Below are 23,355 nucleotides of genomic sequence, written 5' to 3'. Positions count from 1 at the left end.
CATATGTAGCTTACCCACATCAGAGGTTGGTATCACCCCAGAGGTTCCAGCCTGGAAGCATTTCTCACCCCGCTTCCAGGCTAGCTTCCCATGAAGTCATACTCACAGACACAGAATGTACAATAGTGGTTGCCAGCGGCTGAGGGGGTGAGGAGACAAGAGCAATTGTCCAATGGGTACAGTGTTTGTTTTGCAAGATGAAGTTCTGGAGATCTATTGCACAGCAATGTTCACTACTTGAACTGTCACTTATTAAGATGGTATATTTTAGGTTATGTGGGGTATTTTTTTTAACCACAATTAAAAAGAAAAAACTAAGTCCATTAATAGTTCTCCAAACAGCCGCCTCTTTTTGTTTCCTGTAGACACAGCTGAGCAGACTTACTTCTTATTGACAAACCAGAAGTGCTGACTCTGAGCCTCACCTGACTGTGGCATCCATGACAAGGTGATGCTTACTTTCTTAAATCTGCCATTTTCATGGGCTGCCAATTATGAGTGGAAAGGCATAAGGCATTTTAGTTTGTGCATGATAAAAATATATTATGACTGTGTTTCAGGGCCAGTGGGAAATAAGTGGTCTGCACCTTCCTGCTGTGCTCTAGCTGGCTGAGTTTGGAACTGCATTTTGTTGCAATTCATTAAGCAACAGGAATGTCACAAAAGCATCCTTCCAACAACCTCCTATAAGAGACATGTGTAAACCTCCCCACCACTAGACTCATCCCCAGTCTATTTCATCACATGTAAACAGTACACACTTTTCACGTAAAATTTAAAGTAAAAGCTGGTATTTTAAAAAAGAATCAAATCATATTTTTGATGGTTATTAATGACCTCTGTTGAAATGAGAAGCTTATATAAACAAAACTTTATTAGGAGTGCTCTGGTGTCCTTGGTCCAGGAGGTGGATGTAAATGAAGCTACATATTCTTCTAGTTTGTGAAAAAAAATGTACTTTAATACAAAATGCAGTTTCTTTCCCCAGAGCACCAACAGTATTACCAGACAGAATATAGGATGTGCAAATATCACATAAGACATAGTTTTACTAAAAACATTGTTTTTTTTTTTTTTTTTTTTTATCTGGAATTCAAATTTAACTTAACTGGGCATTCAATATATTTTGTTTGCTAAATCCAGCAACTGTACTTACTGGTAGTGAGGCCCCTGGTCTGGGGCAGGCTGTCTACTATCTGAGTCAGGCCCTAGACAAACTGGGCCTGGGAGAAACACTTTCACCTCTCAGACATGTGTTCTTCAGAGAGAAGATAGCACCCCTGAGGGTCTAAAACATTGATTCTGGGACAAAAGCCCAGAATTAATTTTAATTACCTATTTAAAACATACTTAGGCAGAGCATAAGGCACAGATATATAACAAATACACAGCGTATCTGTGGCATTAAAATGTCATGGGGAAATCATTAAAAAATGTCTAAAAAGGCTCTTTAAAGGAACAATAGTGAAAAAAAGAGAAAACAGTGCCCTAGATTACTTTGCTTTAGGAATTTAAATTTCCTGAAAAGATGACAATCCAAAGATGACATCTTAATTTTGACTACCATTTACTCCTGATACTGTGATAGCAATTTTAGAAGGGTATAATAACAATTGTTCCACATGCTGTTATTTGAGCAAATACATGTCTACCTGAGGGCCTTTGGAATCAGAATAATAATAATAATAATAATAATAATAATAATAAAGTACTTTGGTTTCCAGAGAGGGGACAGGAAGACTGCACTCCAGCAAAGCAGCAGTGTGCAGGGGCTGTGGCTGAACACTTGGTCAAAACAGAACTGACAGAGCTAGAGGGTGGGCTTGGCAGCTTGGCACACTGGGAGCCATGGATGAGCGTGTGATCACACAGGCTGCCACGCTGAGCTGTTTCTCTATGAGGTCACCAAAGCAGGGCCTGGGACAGGGAGAAAAGTAGTACTGCTCTGCGTTGGCCCCTCACTCCTCCAGACACACACATCCTCTGCCACCTGAGGTACGACCTTGCTCCTGATTCTTACATGACTTCTCCCTCGTATATTCCCACCCCACCAATGGCTGGACAGTCACTGGGAAGAGCCAGTGTTGGGGTTTGCAGGATTGGCAATTCGTAGATGCTGGGATACATCTACATTCTGATGGAGGGGCCAGGTCGGTGGAAAGAACACAAACTCAAAGCAGGCAAGCACTGAGGGAGCTGGAGGCATCTAAAAAGAGGGCATTGGGCCCTATCCTAGAAAGCAAACCCATTGACCCTCCCCGCCCCAGTTAAGTGGTTAGCCTGGCTCTCCTGCACTAATCTCAGACTATAGGCATTCCCACATTCATACTGCACTTTAAGTGATATTCACACTATATCAGCCTCTTCTTTCTGATATTGTACAGGCAACCCAGACCCCTTGCAGCTTTTCTGTCTTTGGCAGTAGGAAGAATTCTGTGTCTGCAACATAGCTACTTGAACAATGGGGCAACACCAGGGGCAGAAGTGGCACCAATGCTACCTAGCACCTTTTGGTGGGTGGTGGTGGCCTGAAGGGCACGTGGAGAAGGTCCCTGCAGCCACAGCCAGGTGCTGGGTAGGGAGGGATTTGGGGGGGCATGCACAGTATCAGACAGTAACAGCTCCTGTCAGTCTGTACGGATGATTCCCAAGTCCCTGACCTCAAGATGCAGTAGATGGAGAGGAACCCTACTCCAGCTCTGACTCTGGCTGAGCAGTGCAGATGGACACTGCAGTGGAGTCCCTACCAGGGCACTGCTGGCAATGCTCAGAACCCTATGGAGGGGACCTCAGAGGAAAACATCCACTCCTACTCATGATTTTAACAGGTGTGGTTTTTAAAATTTTTTATTTTATTCATTCATGAGAGACACACACACACACACACACACACAGAGAGAGAGAGAGAGAGAGGCAGAGACATAAGCAGAGGGAGAAGCAAGTTCCCCATGGGGATCCAGATGCAGGACTTGATCCTAGTACTCTGGGATCATGACATGAGCCAAAGGCAGATGCTCAACCACTGAGCCACCCAGGTGCCCCTTAACATGTGTTTTTAAAATGCTCTAAGTGCAATTTCTATTTCTTCTATGCTTCAGACAAGTTTATTTCTTCTATAAGGAGTTTCACTGTAGTAAGAGTAAAATAAGAAGGTGAATTCCCCTCTTGGTCATGCATGCATTGACTCATTTACTGAATAGCAGCAGTGTGTGAGGCCCATGCTAACTGGTGGGACACTCTCCATCCTCACTCTTGGAGGATGGTGGAGCAGTCTGGGTATTTGTGTCTTAGACACCCCACAAAGTGGCAACTGGACCAAACCTCAAGCAAGTGAATCTTAAGGGGAAGGAACCCGAGAGAAGGGAAAGGGACCTACAGGTTATACTCCATACTTATATCAGACCAGCCCTTGGATAAGGGCCTCCTGTGAGGTCAGCATCCTGATTTCCTTTGTACAGATGAGAAACAGAGGCAAAGAAAATAAGTGACTTATCCAGGGTCCTACGAGCCCATAAATGGAGACCTGGGATTTGAAGAGAGATATACAGGTACGGGGTGGGGTGGACTCCCTGCTTTCCATCTGATCCCATACAACTTCCAAGCCATGATTACATCTTAAGAATAGGACACATTCCCTCTAACAGTCACATCCACCATTAGTGTAGCCTCTTCACGCCTTTTTTGGTAAAAGTGTTAGATCTCTTTGAAGAAAGATCTTAAAGGTCTAAAGTAATTTCGAGGATAATACTTATGTGCCTACTTCACTCTATCACCAGCACACAGGTACAGCAGCACAGGTAAGTACTCTGTATGTCTGCTTCTCTCCACAGCCACCCACCCCACAAAGTAAAGTTGAAGCATTTATACATAATGAATGTCAGGGTGTCATCATTAGATAACCTCAAGGTGACCCCAGAGCCATCCTCTCTTGGGAAACCAACGGGGTCTCAGAACATCCTGAATCTTAAGTTGCTGGATGTCTACATGCAGATCTTCCCTATCCCATACTACCTGAACTACACACTGCTTAGAAATTCCTAGAATAAGATGGAGAACTACACAAACTATTTTATTTTTAATTTCCCCTTTTCAATGTCATGGTTTGGGCAATAGTAATATCACTCTTTTACAGGGCTTTTTCATGGTGGAACAGATGGAAAACTTTGCTTCTCATCTATAGTTACCTAGATATGGGTAGTAATTTCCTCCGAGAGACCTCTGTTTGCTAGTGCTACTCCAGACCTTTTACTTTATATATAACTCTGCTGTATGTGGTGAAGGCTGAAATTCGGTGGTCCGTTAAACTGTCTTTAATGAAAGGCTGTGAAATAGCACAGAGATGATTGGATTTTTTTAATAGTAGAATTAAGTCTGTTCAGATAATTGCCATATCTGTTTTTCTTTTGTGTGGATGCAAAATTAAATTTCAGAATAAAGAAGGCTTGTAAAATATATGTGGAATTTTTCTTCTCTTTTTTAGAATAGTTTGAAAAGAATACATATTAACTCTTCTTTAAATGTTAGGCAGAATTCACCTGTGAATCCATCTGGTCCTGGATTTCTATTTTTTGGTAGTTTTTTGACTACTAATTCAATTTTGTTACTATTAATTAGTCCGTTCAGATTTTCTATTTCTCTGTGAAATAGAAAGTTTTCTACAGAAAATAGAAACTTTTTCAGTTTTAGAACATTGTATGTTGCTAGAAATTTATTTACTTCTTCTAGGTTGTCCAACTTGTTGGCATGTAAATTTTTTTGTAGTATTCTCTCATAATCCTTTGTATTTCTGTAGTGTCAGTTGTTACTTCTCCTTTCTTGTTTCTGGTTATTTATTTGGGTCTTTTTTTTCCCTTGATGAGCCTGGCTACGGGTTTATCCATTTTGTTCATCTTTTTTTAAAGAATGAGCTCTTGGTTTCTTTTCTTTTCTTTTCTTTTTTTTTTTTTTTCTGAGCTCTTGGTTTCAAAGATTTTCTTCCTACTGTTTTTTTTCCCAGTCTCTATGTCATTTATTTTTGCAGTGATATTTATTATTTCCTTCCTTCTACTACTGTTGGTCTTTGTTCTTCTTTTACTAGTTCCTTTAGGTGTGAGGTTAGACTGTTTAGTTGCACTTTTTCTCATTTTTTGAGGCAGGCCTATATCGCTATATACTTCCCTCTTATGGCCACCTTTGCTGCATCCTAAAGGTTTGGGAGCATTGTATTTTCATGTCCATTTGTTTCCATGTACTTTCTGATTTCTCTGATTCATTTCCTGACCCTTTAGTTCTTTAATATCATGTTGTTTAGCTTCCACGTGTTGTTCTGTTCCAGTGTCTTTTCCCCCCCAATAAATGGTGGGAAAACTGGACAGCTATATGTACAAGAATGAAACTGGACCACTTTCTTACATCACACACAAAAATAAACTCAAAATGGATTAAAGACTTAAATATGAGACCTGCAACCACAAAGGTCCTAGAAGAGAACACAGGTAGTAATTTCTCTGACATTGCCCATATGTCAATTTTTCTAACTATGTCTAACTATTTCTAACTATGTCTCCTGAGGCAAGGGAAACAAAAGTGAAAAAAAAAAAAAAACTATTGAGACTACATCAAAAAGAAAAAGCTTTTGCACAGCAGAGGAAACAATCAACAAAACAAAAAGGCAACATATGGCATGGCAAAATGAAGAAGGCTCCTGGAAAGGCCAAGTCAGCCTGTGAATTGGATTCTATGTCCACTAGCACAGAAGCCCTGCCCTCTGGTAGGTTACTGTCATGAAAAGTTATCCAAACTGTTTTCAGAGACATGTTTACAAATTAAGAGGCAACAGCTCTGCCATGGGAAAAGAGTCCTACACTTTCCCACAGTGGAGTGGTGCCACACTTGGGAGCCAGGAGTCTTGTTCTGAGACACTGAGATTATGGTGAGAGGACCACAGAAAGCAAAGTATTCCCTAGTTCCATCCCAGAGCTCTGGAAAGGCTATACCTAGTGTACAGGGTTTCACAGCAGGTTGCACCTAGAGCTGTTTCCAGGATACAATAGACAGGGAGACTATGGAGGTCAGGCAGCAGAACCCCAGCAGGTACCTCTCCATCTGCCAGCAGCATCCTCACCTCCATCCTGCCTCTCTCTCTCCTGGAGGTCAGATGTGCACTCTATCATTGTCCAAGTAGAGAGGAGGGGTGACCAGGTTTACTAATGGGGACCTAGGCCATTCTTCTCTCAAGACCCAAAAGTATTTATATCTAGAAGGAGGTTAAAGGAAACCCTTCTGCTGGAAAAAGTTCTACTCTCTAACACCAATAGTTTTCAAATTCCTCTTGTTTAACACAGAAATTATATGGAACTCTAGTACACAAAAGAGACTAAGATGGAGCTGCTCTGCCTGAAGGTGGGACAGATGGAGGCAGCTGAGAGACCAGCAGCATCCACTACCTAGGCTCTCACTGTGGCCTGAGGCAGCTTCACAAATGGGCTAGAACCATAACCTGGCTGCATACCTGCCCTGGTCCAGGCATCATAGAGCAGGATGGAAGCTCTTGGAACTTCCAGTCTAAAAGTTCTTAACCTTCATTGTCCAGATTTATAGAATGATGCTAATGGATGCCTGGGTGACTCAGTGGTTAAGCGTTTATCTGCCTTTAGCTCAGGTCATGACCCCGGGGTCCTGGAATGGAGTCCCTGATCAGGCTTCCTGTAGGGAGCTTGCTTCTCCCTCTATGTTTTTGTCTCTGTGTGTCTCTCATGAATAAATAAATAAAATCTTTAAAAAAGGGGAACCCCCAACCCCACTGTTCTAAGGTGAGTTCAGGCACTGAAACTCTCCATCTCCCACCCCTCAGAGCATTCTAGTCCAAATCCCTTAAAGGAGGAGAGGACAATCCAGAGAGGCAAATCTCTGATGGGCACTGCTTCAGAAAAGGCTTAATGAAAATCATTTTACATTCACATGGGAAGGGACTGGGGAAAGGGACTGATTTCTTGGGACTTCCACCTGGAACTGGGGGTACTGCCCAGAGGAGGGGAGCTGGATACCTGAGGAGCAGGGCAGCAAGAGATCCATGACCACTGAGTCGGCTCCTTTGGTGTAGACATTGATCTCATCAGTGAGTGGATGGCGGATCACCACTGACATCCTCTTGCGGATAGAGTCAAAGCCCAGTATATGCAGGAGCTCGAAAGTGAGTCTGCCCAAGTGTGGCAGCTCCACTGACACCTGGTCATGCAGTCGGTCCACCAGTGCACAGTTGTAGGCTCGTGCAGCATACACAAGCGCTGCCTCGTCAGGGCTCTCTGCCTCATAGCGCAGCTCCCACTCCTGCTCCTTCTCCTTCTCCAGCTCCTGTTCCTGGGCAGTGTGCTCCGGGGCCCAACTGGCAGCCCCGCTGCTATAGCCATTGCTTGCGATGGCTTTGGTTGGCTGGCTCAGCTTCTCCTCCAGCTTGAGCAGCGTACGGTCATTGGATAGAGTGGACAGAAAGTTGGACCCTGACTTGTGGGTGGCTTTGTTGGTGGCCAGGCTCCCGATGCTGCTGCAGCCTGAGGTCAGGCGGCTGGGTGAGAACCTCCGTAGGAAGTCTTCTATCGTCTTCACGGGGGACTTCACCTCAAACCTTACCCTCACCTGCAAGAGATGCAGTCAGAAGGCAGGTGAGGTATGTCCAGAGGCCTCATGCAAACTACCACAGGGCACCCCTCCCCTTCTCCAGTGGAAGCTCAGAGCACAGAGTTCCCATTTCCCAGATTTGGGGGCATACAGTAGAAACTGCAACCAGAGCCAGCATTTCTTCCTTGAGACCATCCTTTGGTCTCTTCCACTTACTTAAACAAAAATTAGCAATATACATTCTTTTAGAATGTGATCCCCTAAGTAGCCACACCAAGGCTCTGGACTGACTCAGGGACCGTCTGGCTAGTAGTACCTGCAGGCTTAGATACTATCCCCTCTGATAGCTGTTCCCACACTGCAATGTCCCATTGCTTTGCAGATGAGGTTCAGAAGTGTTTGCCTGGCACAAAATCCAGCTTTGTTCCCTGCCCCCCATCAATTACAAAAAGCAGTTAACAAAAGACCAATTTATACATTGCTTTGAATTATGTCTATATAAAACTTAAATAACATTCCCAAACCCAAGAGAACTTTTCCAAACAGATTAAATGGTTGGAAAAATTCAGGATTCAAACAATTTAGCATGTTTTTTTTAAGTCACAATAAATTACGTACCTTCTAACAAGAAGTGAAAACAACAAAATGACAGTTATATATGTTTGCTAAAGTTCTAAACAGCTCAATGATGGAGCAACAGCAATCTTCTATTTAAATGAGTATTGTTCACTAATGCTGGTATAAGATACCTATTTTAATTTTCTGCTAGAAAATGGATTCAGAGCAAATGTTGCAACAATCAAAACACTGAATTATAGTTAGCCTTAAATTTTCATAATTTTCCCCATATGCCCAAAGTTGTAAATTACATAACAGCTTCCAGAAAAGTTAGGCATTTGCTAAAGCAGGGCACATGGGACCAATTTTGGTAAAGATGATGCTTCTTTGTTTGTATAGACTTTAAATGTGCTACATATCCAAGGGGGAGACTCAAGCAGCCATAGTGGAGCTCCTGCTGGCTCCAAATACCCTTGAAGATAGCACTCACTAAGTGCTATCCAGAGACCTGTTCCTTAGCAGTCTGAAGGCAGGAGATTAAATATCCTATATCCTATGTGGAATGCACTACATCTGTGACCATCATCACATGCCTCAGTTATGCTGGGGTCTCTCTCACTTATTCAGTAGTTGCAACAATGTCTGGGTCTCAGACAAGTCTAACTAGAAACCAGACACTTCTCTAGGGATGCATGCCAGTGGGACTTGAATACAGGGTGGTGGCAGAACCCAAAGGTCAGATGAGGGATACTAAGGCAGCTATGAGGTGAGCTGCCCCAGGAAGCAGCCCTCACCTAAGGCAGATGGTGCAACCCTGCAGTCTCTGGGTGATGGGACCTGTCCACTCTGGATCCACCAGGCCCACTGGAGCTTCTGCAGGCCAATGTGGCAGGAGCAAGAGCACAGGAGCAAAAACATGGTGGGGGGTGCCGTGGGGGGGTGGGGGAAGCTGCATCACTGCCAGATATGCTGCTGTGAAGACAGAGCAGAGACCCTTTGTTTATCCCACATCACACACCAATGGCTCCATCAGTGGAACCTGCTGACTTAGGGGGAGGGAAATGGGTCTGGGAGAGAGGGCGGTTGAGGGGCAGGTCTATGGCATGCATCTGGCCCTAGAATACACTGGTTTTTATCCATGTAAAGTTGCCTAGCTGCACTATGCAGATTCCTCCTTAGGTGCACCCCCCACACACACACCTCCTGGCCTACCTGGAGGAGTTGTTAACAGATATAAAGGACCCGTTCATATATGAAACTTAACTCTCTTCAGAGAGAACCTTGTAATTAACCCAAACAAAAAACAACTTGGGCATTGCTATATTTCTACCATCTTAGTAACCTCTGATTGATTCTTGACCACCTCTCCTTGAAAGACATTAAAAGCCCTTTTAACACCAGTTACAATTATTATGTGCAAAGCCCTACTCTGACCCCTTCCTTTAAACTCTTACTACTGCCTCCATGTCACAGGTCAGGTGCTTAAGGCACAGGAGGGGAATGGCTTGTCCAAGGCCACTCAGCTGGGTGGTAAGGTACAGATTCAAGTCCAGGAGATTTGTCCTATCCTGTCCACTCTCCTGTGAGAGTTTGGAACCCTGCAGCTCTATGTAGGTTGTGCAGGGCAGCCCCCCTCCAGGACAGTCTGGTATATGCCCCACTTATCATGGCCTCAGAAGTTTCTCCTCTCACTTGGCCCCAATCCCCCTACCTGTTCACTGTAGCCTGGGGATGGCACCACAGAACCAACGAGCTGGGTTGCCCTATACCAACCCCCTACTACATCCCCTTAAACCTGAGAAGTAGTGCTGAGCAGTCCTACTGGAAAGGGAGGACGGACAACAGTGAGGCCACGCCAAAGGCTGAAGGCATTAGCTTCACAGGGATACTCCATAACTTGCCTTCTGCCGTGGTTGATCCGGGGATGTGACAACTACTGTGTTGCAGATGGTGAGTGCAATGAAGAAGTCAAACACGTCAGATAGCTCTGGTGACAGGTGGGCCAGAGGGTGTTCCTGGTGCCTTGCGATGGCCAGGCACCTGTCACATTCACTCACCTTCTCAAACAGCTTTGGATCGGGTGTAATGTCTTTCTCCTAGAAGAGGACAGAGACTGAGGGGTGAGTATAACCCAGTGACTTGCCAAGCGTAATGGTGCTTGACTATTTAAAGATTTTATTTATTTACTCATGAGAGATACAGAGAGAGAGGCAGAGACATAGGCAGAGGGAGAAGCAGGATCCCAGGACCCTGGAACCATGCCCTGAGTCAAAGGCAGACTCAACCATTAAGCCACCCAGGTACCCTGGTGCTTGACTATTTAAGGCACCTTGATTTTATTATAAGCAGTAAAGACATCTTCATGTGGCTCATATACATAGGCTATTTTATAATGATGAATTATGTATCATTGGTAAAAGAATATATGACTTACCTATGAAATAAAATTCATGTAATCATTCCTTTTAATGCACATGTTCTCATTATAAAATAATACAGGTAAGAATATATATTATAATAACATATCTAACTCAGAAAGATTTGAAAAAGGCAGAGAAAGGAAAATTTCAAAAATCTGTATATCACCTGACGGTAATACATACTTTTTTGAAATACATGCTTCTGTGTTGCCTTGCAAACTGTTTTCTATACATTTACATCTTACATCATCAAATATTTTATACATTTCCTTTTGATATAAACTCAGAAGTGAGATTGCTAGATCAGACAGAAATTCTATTTAAGTTTTCGCGAACCTCCATACTTATTTTCCCCAGCAGCAGCATCAGTTTGCATTCCCACCAGCAGTGTCTGAGGGTTCTCGTTTTCCCACATCCTCACCAACACTTCTTCTTCTTTTTTTTTTTTTTTTTCTCACCAACACTTCTTATCTCTTGGCTGTTTGATGACAGCCATTCAACAGGTGTGAAGTGATATCTCATTATAGTTTTGATTTACATCCCCACCTTAAATTTATACAATGTTATATGTCAACTATTTCTCAATAAAAAGAATGTATACATGAATTGGCAGTGTCTGTTTTCCCTAAAACACTATATACGGTGGACCCTTGATCAATGCAGGGGTTGGGGCACAGGAGAAAAGTCTATGTATAACTTTCGACACTCCTAAAATAAGCCTACTACTGACTGAAAGCCTTACTGATAACATAAACAGTTGACTAATAATATATTTTGCTTGTTATGTGCATTATGTACCGTATTCTTAAATTATGTAAGCTAGAGAAAAGAAAATATTATTATGAAGGGGTGCCTAGGTGGCTGAATTAAGTGTCTGTCTCTGGGTCAGATCATGATGTCAGGGTCCTGGGATCAAGTCCCCCACTGGGTTCCCTGCTCAGTGGAGAGTCTGCTTCTCCCTGTCAGCCCCACCCCCATGCTCTCTCTTTGACTTTGTCCCTCTCTCTCTCACTTTCTCTCAGAATAAATAAAATCTTTTAAAAAACTAAAAAAAAATATTATTATGAAAATCATAAGGAAAATGCAATACAGTACTTTATACTATACTGTATTTATTTTTTTTTTAAATTTTTTTTAAATTTTTATTTATTTATGATAGTCACAGAGAGAGAGAGAGAGAGAGAGGCAGAGACACAGGCAGAGGGAGAAGCAGGCTCCATGCACCGGGAGCCCGATGTGGGATTCGATCCCGGGTCTCCAGGATCGCGCCCTGGGCCAAAGGCAGGCACCAAACCGCTGCGCCACCCAGGGATCCCTACTATACTGTATTTATTTTAAAAATTATGTGTGTAAGTGGCCCTGCACAGTTCAAATCTGTGTTGTTCAACAGTCATGTGCACTTTGAACTTTCCAGCCTTTTTAGGATCATTTGAAAATACAACTTTTAACAATTTCAAAATAGGCATGCTATGATTCATTTGGCCGTTCTTTGATCACTGAATACATTTTTTTCTACTAGTAAACTTCTATGCACAGAAATCTTTGATTGAATCACTAAATTCCTAGGTCAGAAAGTTTGAATATTTCAAATACTCTTGGACTCATATTGTTAAATCAATGTCAGAAAAGCTTAGTCCAACACAGTTTCCCTCCTATCAAGTGTGAGAGGCCTCCTTCCCAAATGCTTTTATAAAAACCCACCAGTCATGACCATAAGGTAATATTAGGTAGCCTCTATATGGGTTTCAAAGGACATAAGAGAATGAGGCCACCACAGAGTGATCAAAATGGATTCTCTCTCTCTGCTCTTAAATCATTTTAGAAGCGAAAGGATTTTTTAGAGATGGTCATTCACTCACTTCTGGAAATTTCCCTGACTGATCAGAATGGTCCATAAATGTTTGGGCAGCAGCCAAGGCAAGGAAGAAAGAAATTATTGGATTTAGGCTCATCTAATGAAAACTTTTTTTTTTCCACTTGGCTTTGCTTTTTCACAGTTGTCATCTTGCTCTGAAGCTTTATTTATTTCACTTGGCAGGACAAACTTCCTCTCCGTCATCCACCTGGGTAGTTCACTGGCAATCCCCCATTCTTAGAGGCCATGTCAAAGGGGCCATGTCAGTGTTTTAGAAAAGATACAGCACTGTGGGGAGAAGGTGTTGGCCACAAAAGTTCTGTTAACTGAGGAGAGCTAACCCCCCAACCACAGCTCATTTCTATTGTTACATTCGGATACTTTTGATGAATGGAGCTAAGTGACAGGGCAAGGAAAGGTGGTGCTACCCCAGCATGGGGCAGCTGCTGTCCTCTGAGTGGGACTCACCATAGGGCTGCTGAAGGCCGTGTGCTTGGACAGCATGCTGGCCCACTTGGCCTCAGCCCGGCTGCCTGTGCGCCGATGTGACTTGGTGCTCTGGCTCCTGTGCATGATACGAACACTCTGGTGGCTCCCAATGCTGCCACGCTGAGGCAGTGAGCCTCCTTTGGACACTGCCTCTTCCTCCTCTGAGTCTGCCTCCTGGTACCTGGCCAGACGCTGGGCTGTGGGCAGAGGGACATGGGGTGACATGTCACAGGGAGGCTAGGAAAATGGAAGCTGACTCAGAGCACTTGCCACTGTAGCTTTTTTAAAGGCAAGGCCACTTTATTGAGAATTTCCACTGAGAGATGGATGCTGTTCTCAGTTATCTGTACCTACAGTCAATCTGATGAGGTTGACATTCTCAACAACACTGCACAGATGAGCAGACTGACTCACAGAAAACTTAAAGAACTTGCTAAGTGCATAGGACTCAAGAGGGTGGAGATGACATCCAGGTCAATGTGATGCCCAAGCTCAGGTCCAGTGCATTTTGGCACAGTGGCCATCCCATTCCATAAACAAGTAAGGAGTGGACAGATATAGATTCATATTTGGCCTCTCTCTTCAGGTGACTCGAGGAGTGATGAATGGGGTCTGGGCAGCAGATAGCAGGGAGATGAAGGCAGGGACACAGTGAAGGCCTAGTCCCCAGAGTAGCTAGGCTCCAGGCTTTGTGCTTTATCCTGGGGTCATGGGGCCACTTGGCTCTGTGGGGCTGTCAGGACAGATCACATATTAAACATCTGCCCTGTAATCACACAAAAGTACTGGTTCTCAGGATGTGCTGATGGTGCTTTTCCATGGAGGATCCTTGTTCAGGGCCAGGCAGGGGGTGGGGATCATCTGCATTCACCCTATACGGATGAAGCTCTATGCATCAGGGAGGCTAACAGTCCTTGTGGTTGCACAGGGTGGATAAATGCCACCAGGATACAGAGCCAGCAGGCAAAGCTCCACTAAAGACTACTTTGACTGTATTCTATGCTTGAACCCTCAAGGGGGCACAGTCCAGCAAAAGTCCTTGTGGCCAAGTGGCCATTCAGTGAATCACATGAAGTACATCTGCACTATTTCTTGCTAAAGGATGTCTCCAAACACATCTGTCTGGCTTTGCCCAGTTAGTTCAGCTGGTTTCATCATAGACAAGCAAGGAGACTATTCATGAGGATTATTCATTCAAAACAAGCAATTACTAAGAACTTCAAGGGCAAGTTCAGTGCTGGGTGTGAGCACAAGGTATCTCAACACAAGGTGGCCTGCATGAGGGGGTAAGAAGGGCTCTCCAATCTGGGCATGCCTGTGGCGTTGGTCTGTCCTGTGAGCCAGGCCTTATATTCAGTATCTTTCATCAGTAAGACTTTTCTTTTGGGATGAGAAAAACAGAGATAAGGCAAGGAAAGTCACCCATGGTCATAAGGCCAAATAATTGCCAATACCAGGATTCAACTCAGGGGGTGCCTCACCCTAGAAGTAAATCTTCTGCCCATTCCACCCACTCCTGGCTGATATAAGTCCCAGCTTGGTGGTGAATGGAAAGCAAAGAAGAACAAAGCCCAGACACAGTGCTGTCAAACTTCTGGCTTGTGCGTTTAGAGCTTGGTGTCAACCTCTCCAAGGATACACCTGTCTGTCCCACCCTCCTGAAGCAGTAGTCAAATGTTAGCCTAAAAGTAGCAATCTTTCAGAGCACTGCTGATGTGTATATGGTCTACAATGATGTAGCAGCTTCTGACCAGCAATAAACTGAGTGGATAAGTTCCTATGTCTTCTGTTTAATATGATTACTTTCATTTTACACAAAGGGCCTTAGTGGATATCCTAAAGCTTGGTTTTATGAAACTTGCAAAAATCCCATGCTTCTAAAAGATCTATCCCACTATACCCCCCTAAATAAAAGCTTCCTAATGATGCCCATGTACTGACTCCTGTTCTATATTTGCTTCTATTCCTGTGACAAGACTCCTTTCATGTTCTCAGATGCTGTTACAAGAAGGAGAGGAAGTCCTGGCTGGTGCGCCTCTCAAAGGTACCATAAAGTTAATGTTTAAATCTTTTTTGAATAATGGTATTGAACTGATATTCATGGGCTCAGAATATCATATCCAGACAGACTAACTGGGTTCTCCCGGTAACTTTATGTTGGTGCACACCTACTACCCCTACTGTAGTGCTACTACTACTACTACAAATCCTATTGTGCCACCAGGACACTTACCACGGTGCCCTCTTCTGGCTCAGGAGGGTAGATAGTTCTCACCATACCCTCCACTTATGAAGTGGATAGCTCCCCTATGGGTTCAGGGAGGACAGAGGCAGCAAAGGATAAGGAAAGGAGAGGTGGGAGGAATGACCACCTACAAAATTCAAAAGGGAGTGACATTTCTTTTCTGCTTCCATGAACACTTTCTAAGGGAAAGAATGCATCATGAATTGTCCAATGCCCTTCTGAGAAATTTCAGCTGTAAGAAGACTGATGGGTAACAAAAAAATATCTCATCATTTCTTGGTGTGGCAGAGACTGGGTGCTTCAAAAGTGAGTTCCTCAAGAATATCCTTCCTGCTTCTATTGTCTGGCAGAAAATGACTATTTAAGCAGATGCCCACCACACAAGACACTGCAGTGAATAGGGCGTTGTCAGCAACAGGGAATTCTATAAATGCCACCCAGCTTCAGTTTCCTGAATTGCTCTGACAGCCCATGTTTTATTCTCTCTCAAAAATCAGCAATCCCTGAAGCTGGTGTGTCTGTGTGCACACATGCGCATGCACACAGGCACATGTGAATGCAGCTTTGACATAGCAGCTCTGTCCAGCCAAGACTGGGAGTCCCTACCCTCAGACTCACCATTTGCATCATGGGAATATTCTATGCCAGACACAGTGCATCTTCGGAAAACCATCTTATTTTCAGTTAAAGTGCCAGTTTTATCTGAGAAGATATACTGTATCTGTCCTAAGTCTTCCGTGATGTTCAGAGCTCGACACTGCAGCTGTGAGTCTGTTTCTTCGTCATACAACTCTATGTCCTGATTAATGAAGTACACCTGGCATACTTTAACAATTTCAATGGAAACATATAAGGAAATTGGAATCAAAACCTAGAAGACATAAGGCATATAGAAGAACAATGATGAGAACTAGGGAGCTGTAGAAATAGTCCAAACTATTCAAATGACTACAACCACAAATAAGTAGGGACTATATACTGTACCTTTAAGAGCTTAAAAGGTTGGTTTAGAGTCAGTATTGGAAAAGTATTAGGATATTGGCAAAGAGTTTAAAATAGGACAGCCTATGGTGTCACTGCAGAGCAGAAATCCACTATCGTGTCTGGAAGAATGGTAACCATGGCTTGGATAGAAGCAAGCATTTTCGTATTACTAAGTTGTGCTTGAGAGAAGCTAGGAAAGGAAAGAGGAGAAAGAAAGAGAAAAAAAACACATGGCACAGAGTCAGAGTCCTCATAAGCAAAGTCACCTCGCACCACAGCTGCACTCAGCCCCAAGGCTCTCCCAGGGCTCCCGGCAACAAGAGATGCCCATTCTGTGGACACAACCCCACAGTTCAGGAGAGACAGTCTTTCCAGAGACTGTTTGTGTTGCAGGACAATTTTTGTGATCTTGTACAATACATAGCAAAGGGAAGAAGGCTCTGACAAGAATATTCACAGACATTGACAATATAAGATAATCTTCATAAAGTTAATGTTTAAATCTTTTTTGAATAATGGTATTGAACTGATACTCATGGGCTCAGAATATCATATCCAGACAGACTAACTGGGTTCTCCCGGTAACTTTATGTTGGTGCACACCTACTACCCCTACTGTAGTGCTACTACTACTACTACAAAGCTAGAACGAAATGTACATTCATAAAAAAGACTAATTTTGAAAGCTCCTGTCGTATGAAATAGATGTGATAAAAGACAGCAGAGTTCCCCTCATAGGCAAAGACTAAGCAGACGTCCTCTGTTTACACTTTGTTCCTAGGATGACAATCATTGCCCCTTCTCTACTCTCAAACAAGCCCTTTGGGCATAGATTCAGTTAGTGATGGGGGACTGTACATGAGGTATCGTGAACTAACGATACTAATGGTAATACTAATAAAAATAATAAAAACCAATGCTGCAAAATGCAGTGTGATATCCTGAATTGAACCTTGGAACAAGTGGAAAGACTAGTAAAAAAACAAATGACATCTAGAATTTAGTTCATTGCAAAGTACTAAAGTTGGCTTCTTGGTTTTGACAACGCACCACAGTAATGTAATATGTTCACATTAGGGGACTCTGGGTATGAGACACATGGGAAGTCTCCATACTATCTTTTGCAACTTATTTGTAAATCTTAAAATTATATCAAAATATAGTGTTTTTTTTTAAAGAAGGAACTGAATGGAAAAATATAACAAACACAATAATCCAAAAACCAACCCCGCAAGCCCTAAGAATCTTAGGGACAGCAAAGGAGAATGTTAACTTGAAAAGTACCCAAAAAAGACCCTACAGATAAGTTAGGTGGAAAAGTAAGAAGCAGCACACTAGGCAGGTACACCTGTGGTCCTCCCAGATGCAAAATTTATAGGACATTCTTAGCAGAGTATGATGACTTTAAGTTCTTACCAGAAGAGTAAAGCAATTAATTGTATGGTACTTAGTACTGTTACCTGCAGAATTATTATCATTGTCAAAAATGAGTAAACTGCTGCTGTGACCGGGGATAAAGAGCTGCCGTCAGACTCAGGGACATCAAATAATGATTTTTTCTCCTGATACCGCTGTACCCACAGTCCATGTCCTACAGCAACATTCAAAAAGATATACCATTCATCCAATGAAAAAATAAGACACTGCTTGTGCAAATAAAAGCAAAACTATGACTATGAACACAGGCACTTCGTGCCTCATTAGCTTGCCTTGCCACATAAGAAAGCAAAAGCACATGGCACATACTATTGGCACCCACAATCCGACTGCTGGAAGGTACTGGTTCTTGGACTCTTCCTCACATTGGGCATTTCCCATTGTTGGCACTGAAAAGCACACTGGTCATGAGGCAGAAATTGGGTATGTGCTGGCAGCTACTGACAGGAAATCCCCAAAAAGTAATCTCCCAGTGTGTGCCTCACAAAATACCAGTTTCATCAGTCAGCCCCAGATACTGCCCATTATCAACCCTTGCTATAGACTTAAATCGCACCTATCAGGGACTCTCAGAAGCCAAGCACATTATTTCATCAACTAAGTCCCACAACTATCTGATAACAGAAGCCCTTTTCGTGTTCCATACACCATGTCTTTTAGCACTGAGCTCCGAGACCATATCACACCCATCTGCACTGCTTCACAATGGTAGCTGTGCAGGAGATGTGGTGAAGACCATTTACCTGGAGGCTGAACACAGTTCCCTGCAAGGCATTCCAGGGCAGCATGCCAGGTCTGGAGGCCATCAAAGTCTGAGAGCCCAGAGCTCATGTGCAATCTAAGTGCTAGCACCTTCTTAGGACCCAAACACTTTTTTTTTTCCCTTTTCTCTTAGAGTTCTCATTAGTAGCATTTGTGCTTCTCCTGCTATATTATTCTCAGTTTATCACCATGTTACTAATACTTCTGCTGGAATCATCATTACTGGTGTGATTAAAACATTCTTTCATTCAAGAAGTTGCAAATTTGAAAAATAACAGTACTTTGTCAAGCTCATTCATCTAGGCATCTCCAATATGGTCTGTGCTGATGCAAGCAGCTCTTGAGTCTAAGTGGATGACAAATGTGTTTTTTAACTTTAGAGTGCTGGTCAAAATGAATCGTCAGCAGCCCACTGGGCTCACCTGGAGGATTCCAATAGTGCCCCCTTATTCATGACCCATGAAGGAGACTTACCGACCGCGGAAAACAGAGACATACAAATGAGGAGGAGGACACACCAGAGCACGTCACAGTTCATCTGCCTCTCAAGCTGGCTGCGCTTGTAGCGGGGCCCACTGTTATTCAGCAGGGCCTTCGTTTCATGTCCTGGAAGGGGAGCATGAGGGGCGCAGTAAATCGATGCCCAACAGTGAATTGACAGAGCACCCTGACACAGGGACTGAAGAACAGTGCTGCCATCCAATCATACTTACAGGATATGCTCAGTCAAAAAGACAGGGTATGAACTTAACCCTAACTATGTAAGAATCATGGAAAAAACAATGGAAAGAAATAAGCTAAGATGCTAAGAGAGAACACTTTTGGTTGAGATACTGTTAGAAATTTTGCTTTCTTCTGTTTTTGTAGTTTTCTAAATTTTTACAATGGCTATGTGCTTTTATAATCAGAAAAAAAAAAAAAAGAAAAAAAAGAACAAGAAGCAACATTCAAGAGCACACAGCACAGGTGGCAAGCCAGCTGTGTTACAGACCGTATGTGCCATAGCCATGCCTACCTGCATAGATGACGATGCCAACAACAGCTTCTGTGTTTCTGATGGTACATCCTCGCAGCAGCAGGTTTTCCTTATACAGCCCGGCCTTTTTCCCATTGTCGTGTATGCTATCAAAGGAAAAAGTGGCATGCGTTATGTGGATGCTTAGTGCACCTTGGGTCTTAAGGAGGCCTTCTTCCTCAAGGTCTGGACACTAGGAAGGGGAACGGGGAACCCTAGCAGTGGGCTGCTTGTCTCCGTGGGTCTCTGCGATAGCTGAGAGGGAGCTGGTGCTCACTAGTAACTGGGCTTCTACAAGTATCTCAACAAACTGATGTTTGTTTATTTTGTCCAAGGGCTTTGCGAAATAGTAAGATAGATATGTCTGTGCCCTGGTTCCTGACAGAGGGCTCCTAAAACCCTTCTAAGTGTGGCTGCTAGGAGGATCTTTCATTCTAGTACTTAATCTTTGACCCCAGTTCCCAGCATAGGACTCCTAAAACTCTTGTAATTTCCTAAGTGATAAAAGCACTAGAAGCATCTTTTGTTCTAATGTTTGGCCTCTGAACCCAGTTTTTCCTGACACAGGATACTAAATCCTTTTTAATTTCCTGGGTGATAGTAGTGTCTTTTGTTCTAATGAAGCCACTCTAGGTGGGCTCCTGGGTGGGGACTGTCACCAGAAAGACCAAGCCATGACTAGAAACTTAGTTTTCAGCCTCACCTTCCATTCTCTAGCGTAGAGAGGGACTGGAAATTAAGTTCATAATTGATCATGCCTATGTGATGAAGCTTCCATACAATCCCAATAGAATGGGGTTCAAAGAACTTCTGGGTTGGTGAACATGGAGGTGCTGGAAGAGTAGTATGTTCAGAGAGGGCACAGAAACTCTGCACCCCTTCCCATATATCTTGCTCTATGCATCTCTTCCATTTCTGTATGTTTACCTGTATTCTTTATCATATCATTTTATAATAAACTGGTAAACAGCAAGCAAATTGTTTCCTGAGTTCTATGAGATGCTCTAGCAAATTAATTGAAACTGAAAAGGGAATTGTGGGAACCTCTGATTTATAGCTGATCACTTAGAAGGACAGGTGACAATCTGGACTTGTAGTTGGCATTTTAAATGAGGAAGTCTTGTGGGATTGAGCTTTAACCTCTGGGGTCTGATGCTGTCTCCAACTAGTGTCAGAATTGAGTTAAATTAGAGGACACCTAGCTGGTGTCACAGAATTGCTTGACCGTGTAGGAAAAACCCACATGTCAGAATTGGTGTCAGCATTACAGGCTTGTTTTTATCACAAGGACAGACCACAGCTAGAAAGGACAGACCTGGGAACTGTGAGACTCAGAATTTGGCCAGGGAAGGTTGCTAGGTGGTCTCATGCCCATTTCCTGCTCATCATAGAGAACACTGCTCCTCATCAGTACCTTGTGTTGTCACAAATACACAGATCTTTCTTTAAGTTTTTATTTAAATTACAGTTAACATACAGTGTAATATTACTTTCAAGTCTATGATATACTGACTCAGCACTTCCATATAACACCCTCTGCTCATCATAAGTGCACTCTTAATCCCCAGCACCTATTTAACTCATTCCCTCTCCCCTCCCCCACCCCAACCTCCCCTCTGGTAACCATCAGTTTGTTCCTATAGTTAAGAGTCTGTTTCTCGGTTTGTCTCTTTTTTTTCCCTATGCTCATTTGTTTTGTTTCTTAAATCCCATACATAAGTCAAATCATATGGTATTTGTCTTTCTCTGACTTATTTCACTTACCATAATATCTTCTAGTTCCATCCATATCATTGCAAATGGCAAGATTTTATTATTTTTATGGTTGAGTAAATATTCCATTATATATACATATACACATATGTATATATGTGTATGTTTGTGTATATATCTGTATCTATCTATCCCACATCTTTATCCATTCATCAGTCAATGGGGGCTTGGGCTGTTCCTACAGTTTGGCTGTTGTAGATAATGCTGCTATCCCTTTGAATTAGTTTTTTTTTTTTAAATTTTTTTTTATTTATTTATGATAGGCACACAGTGAGAGAGAGAGGCAGAGACACAGGCAGAGGGAGAAGCAGGCTCCATGCACCGGGAGCCCGACGTGGGATTCGATCCTGGGTCTCCAGGATCGCGCCCTGGGCCAAAGGCAGGCGCCAAACCGCTGCGCCACCCAGGGATCCCTGAATTAGTATTTTTTACATTTTTTGAATAAATACCTAGTAGTACAATTGCTGAGTCATAGGGTAGCTCTATTTTTAATGTATTGAGGAACCTCCCTACTGTTCTCCAGAGTGACTGCACAAGTTTACATTCCCACCAACAGTGCAAGAGGGTTTCCCTTTCTCCACAACCTCACCAACACCTGTTGTTTCTTGTGTTGTTAATTTTAACTATTTCAACAGGTATGAGGTAGTATATAATCATGGTTTGGTTTGTATCTCCCTGATAATGTATGATGTTGAGCATCTTTTCATGTGTCTGCTAGTCATCTGGGTATCTTCTTTGGATTAAGTGTCTATTCATATATTCTGCCCATTTGGTAGCTAGGTTGGTTTTCTGGGTGTTAACTTTGATACGTTCTTTACAGATTTTGGTTATAGCCCTTTGTGTGATATATTATTTGCAATTATTTTCTCCCTCCCATTCTGCAGGCTGCCTTTTGGTTTTGTTGACTGTTTCCTTTATTGTGCAGAAGTTTTTATCTTGATGAAGTCCCAATAGTTCATTTTTGCTTTTGTTTCCCTTGTCTCTGACAACGTGTTTAATAAGAAGTTGCTATGGTTGAGGTCAAAGAGGTTTCTGCCTGTGTTCTCCTCTAGGGTTTTGATGGTTTCTTGTCTCACATTCAGGGCTTTCAACCATTTTGAATTTATTTTTGTGTATGGTGTAAAGAATGTGGCCCCATTTCATTTATCTGAATGTGGCTGTACAATTTTCCTAACACTATTTATTAAAGAGACTTCTTTCTGCTGGATATTCTTTCCTCCTTTGTCAAAGATTAGTTGACCACAGAGTTCAGGGTCCATTTCTGGGTTTTCTAATTCTGTTCCCTGATCTATGTGTCTGTTTTTGTGCCAGTACCATACTGTCTTGTTGGTTACAGCTTTGCAATACACCTTGAAATCCGGAATTGTAATGCTTCCAGCTTTGTTTTTCTTTTTCAGGATTGCTTTGCCTATTCAGGGTCTTTTATGGTTCCATGCAAATTTTAGGATCTTTTAAAAAAGATTTTATTTACTTGAGAGAGAGAAAGAGAAAGAGAGAGAGAGAAGTGCATTTTTTTCACGTGTCTGTTGGCCATTTGTATGTTTTCTTTGGAGAAATGTCTGTTTATGTTTTCTGCTCATTTCTTGACTGGATTTTTGTTTTTTTGGTGTTGAGTTGGTAAGTTCCCTATAGATTGTGGATACTAACACTATCAGATATGTCATTCACAAATATCTTCTTCTATCCCACAGGCTGCCTTTTAGTTTTGTTGATTGTTTCCTTTGCTGTGAAGCTTTTTATCTTGACAAAGTCCTAATAGTTCATTTTTAGTTTTGTTTCCCTTGCACTAGGAGATGTATTTAGTAAGAAGTTGCTACAGCGGATGCCAAAAAGGTTACCGCCCGTGTTCCCCTCTAGGATTTTAATGGTTTCCTATCTTACATTTAGGTCTTTCATCCATTTTGAATTTATTTTTGTGTATGGTGTAAGAAAGTTATCCAGTTTCAATCTTCTGCATGTTACTGTCCAATTTTCCCAATACAATTTTTTTGAGAAAATTGTCTTTTTTTTTTCCATTGGATATTCTTCCCTTCTGTGTCAAAGATTAATTGACTATATAGTTGTGGGTTTGTTTCAGGGTTTTCTATTTTGTTCCATTGACCTATGTGTCTGTTTTTGTGCTAGTACCCTACTGTCTTGATCACTACAGCTCTGTAATATAACTAGTCTAGAATTGTGATGTCTCCAGTTTTACTCTTCTTTTTTCAAGATTGCATTGGCT

General features: G+C 42.6%; 1 protein-coding gene and 1 long non-coding RNA gene across 4 annotated transcripts in view; one reads left to right on the top strand and one right to left on the bottom strand.

Moving 5' to 3' along the window:
- Window positions 1–23,355, bottom strand: part of ATP10A (ATPase phospholipid transporting 10A (putative)) — a 190,683-nt gene that overhangs the window by 26,532 nt on the left and 140,796 nt on the right. Inside the window, 7 exon segments of the mRNA XM_049108376.1 lie at window positions 7,026–7,614; window positions 10,056–10,250; window positions 12,898–13,115; window positions 15,782–16,034; window positions 17,608–17,738; window positions 18,821–18,952; window positions 19,362–19,468. Of these exon segments, the coding sequence (XP_048964333.1) occupies window positions 7,026–7,614; window positions 10,056–10,250; window positions 12,898–13,115; window positions 15,782–16,034; window positions 17,608–17,738; window positions 18,821–18,952; window positions 19,362–19,468 (1,625 nt within the window).
- On the top strand, window positions 1,917–19,337 carry LOC125754853 (uncharacterized). Of its 3 annotated transcripts, XR_007409784.1 has the most exons (4): window positions 4,941–5,749; window positions 10,102–10,274; window positions 14,914–14,962; window positions 15,348–19,337. It is a non-coding gene; the product is annotated as an uncharacterized LOC125754853 (long non-coding RNA). The 3 variants fall into 3 exon arrangements; XR_007409785.1 differs by lacking the exons at window positions 4,941–5,749; window positions 10,102–10,274 and adding an exon at window positions 1,917–1,995; XR_007409783.1 differs by lacking the exons at window positions 4,941–5,749; window positions 10,102–10,274 and adding an exon at window positions 1,942–3,548.

The sequence above is a fragment of the Canis lupus genome, chromosome 3 (assembly GCF_003254725.2).
Source record: "Canis lupus dingo isolate Sandy chromosome 3, ASM325472v2, whole genome shotgun sequence".
NCBI lineage: Eukaryota > Metazoa > Chordata > Mammalia > Carnivora > Canidae > Canis > Canis lupus.
The sequence above is the reverse complement of the archived record's forward strand: the minus strand, read 5'-3'. Positions and strand labels throughout refer to the sequence as shown.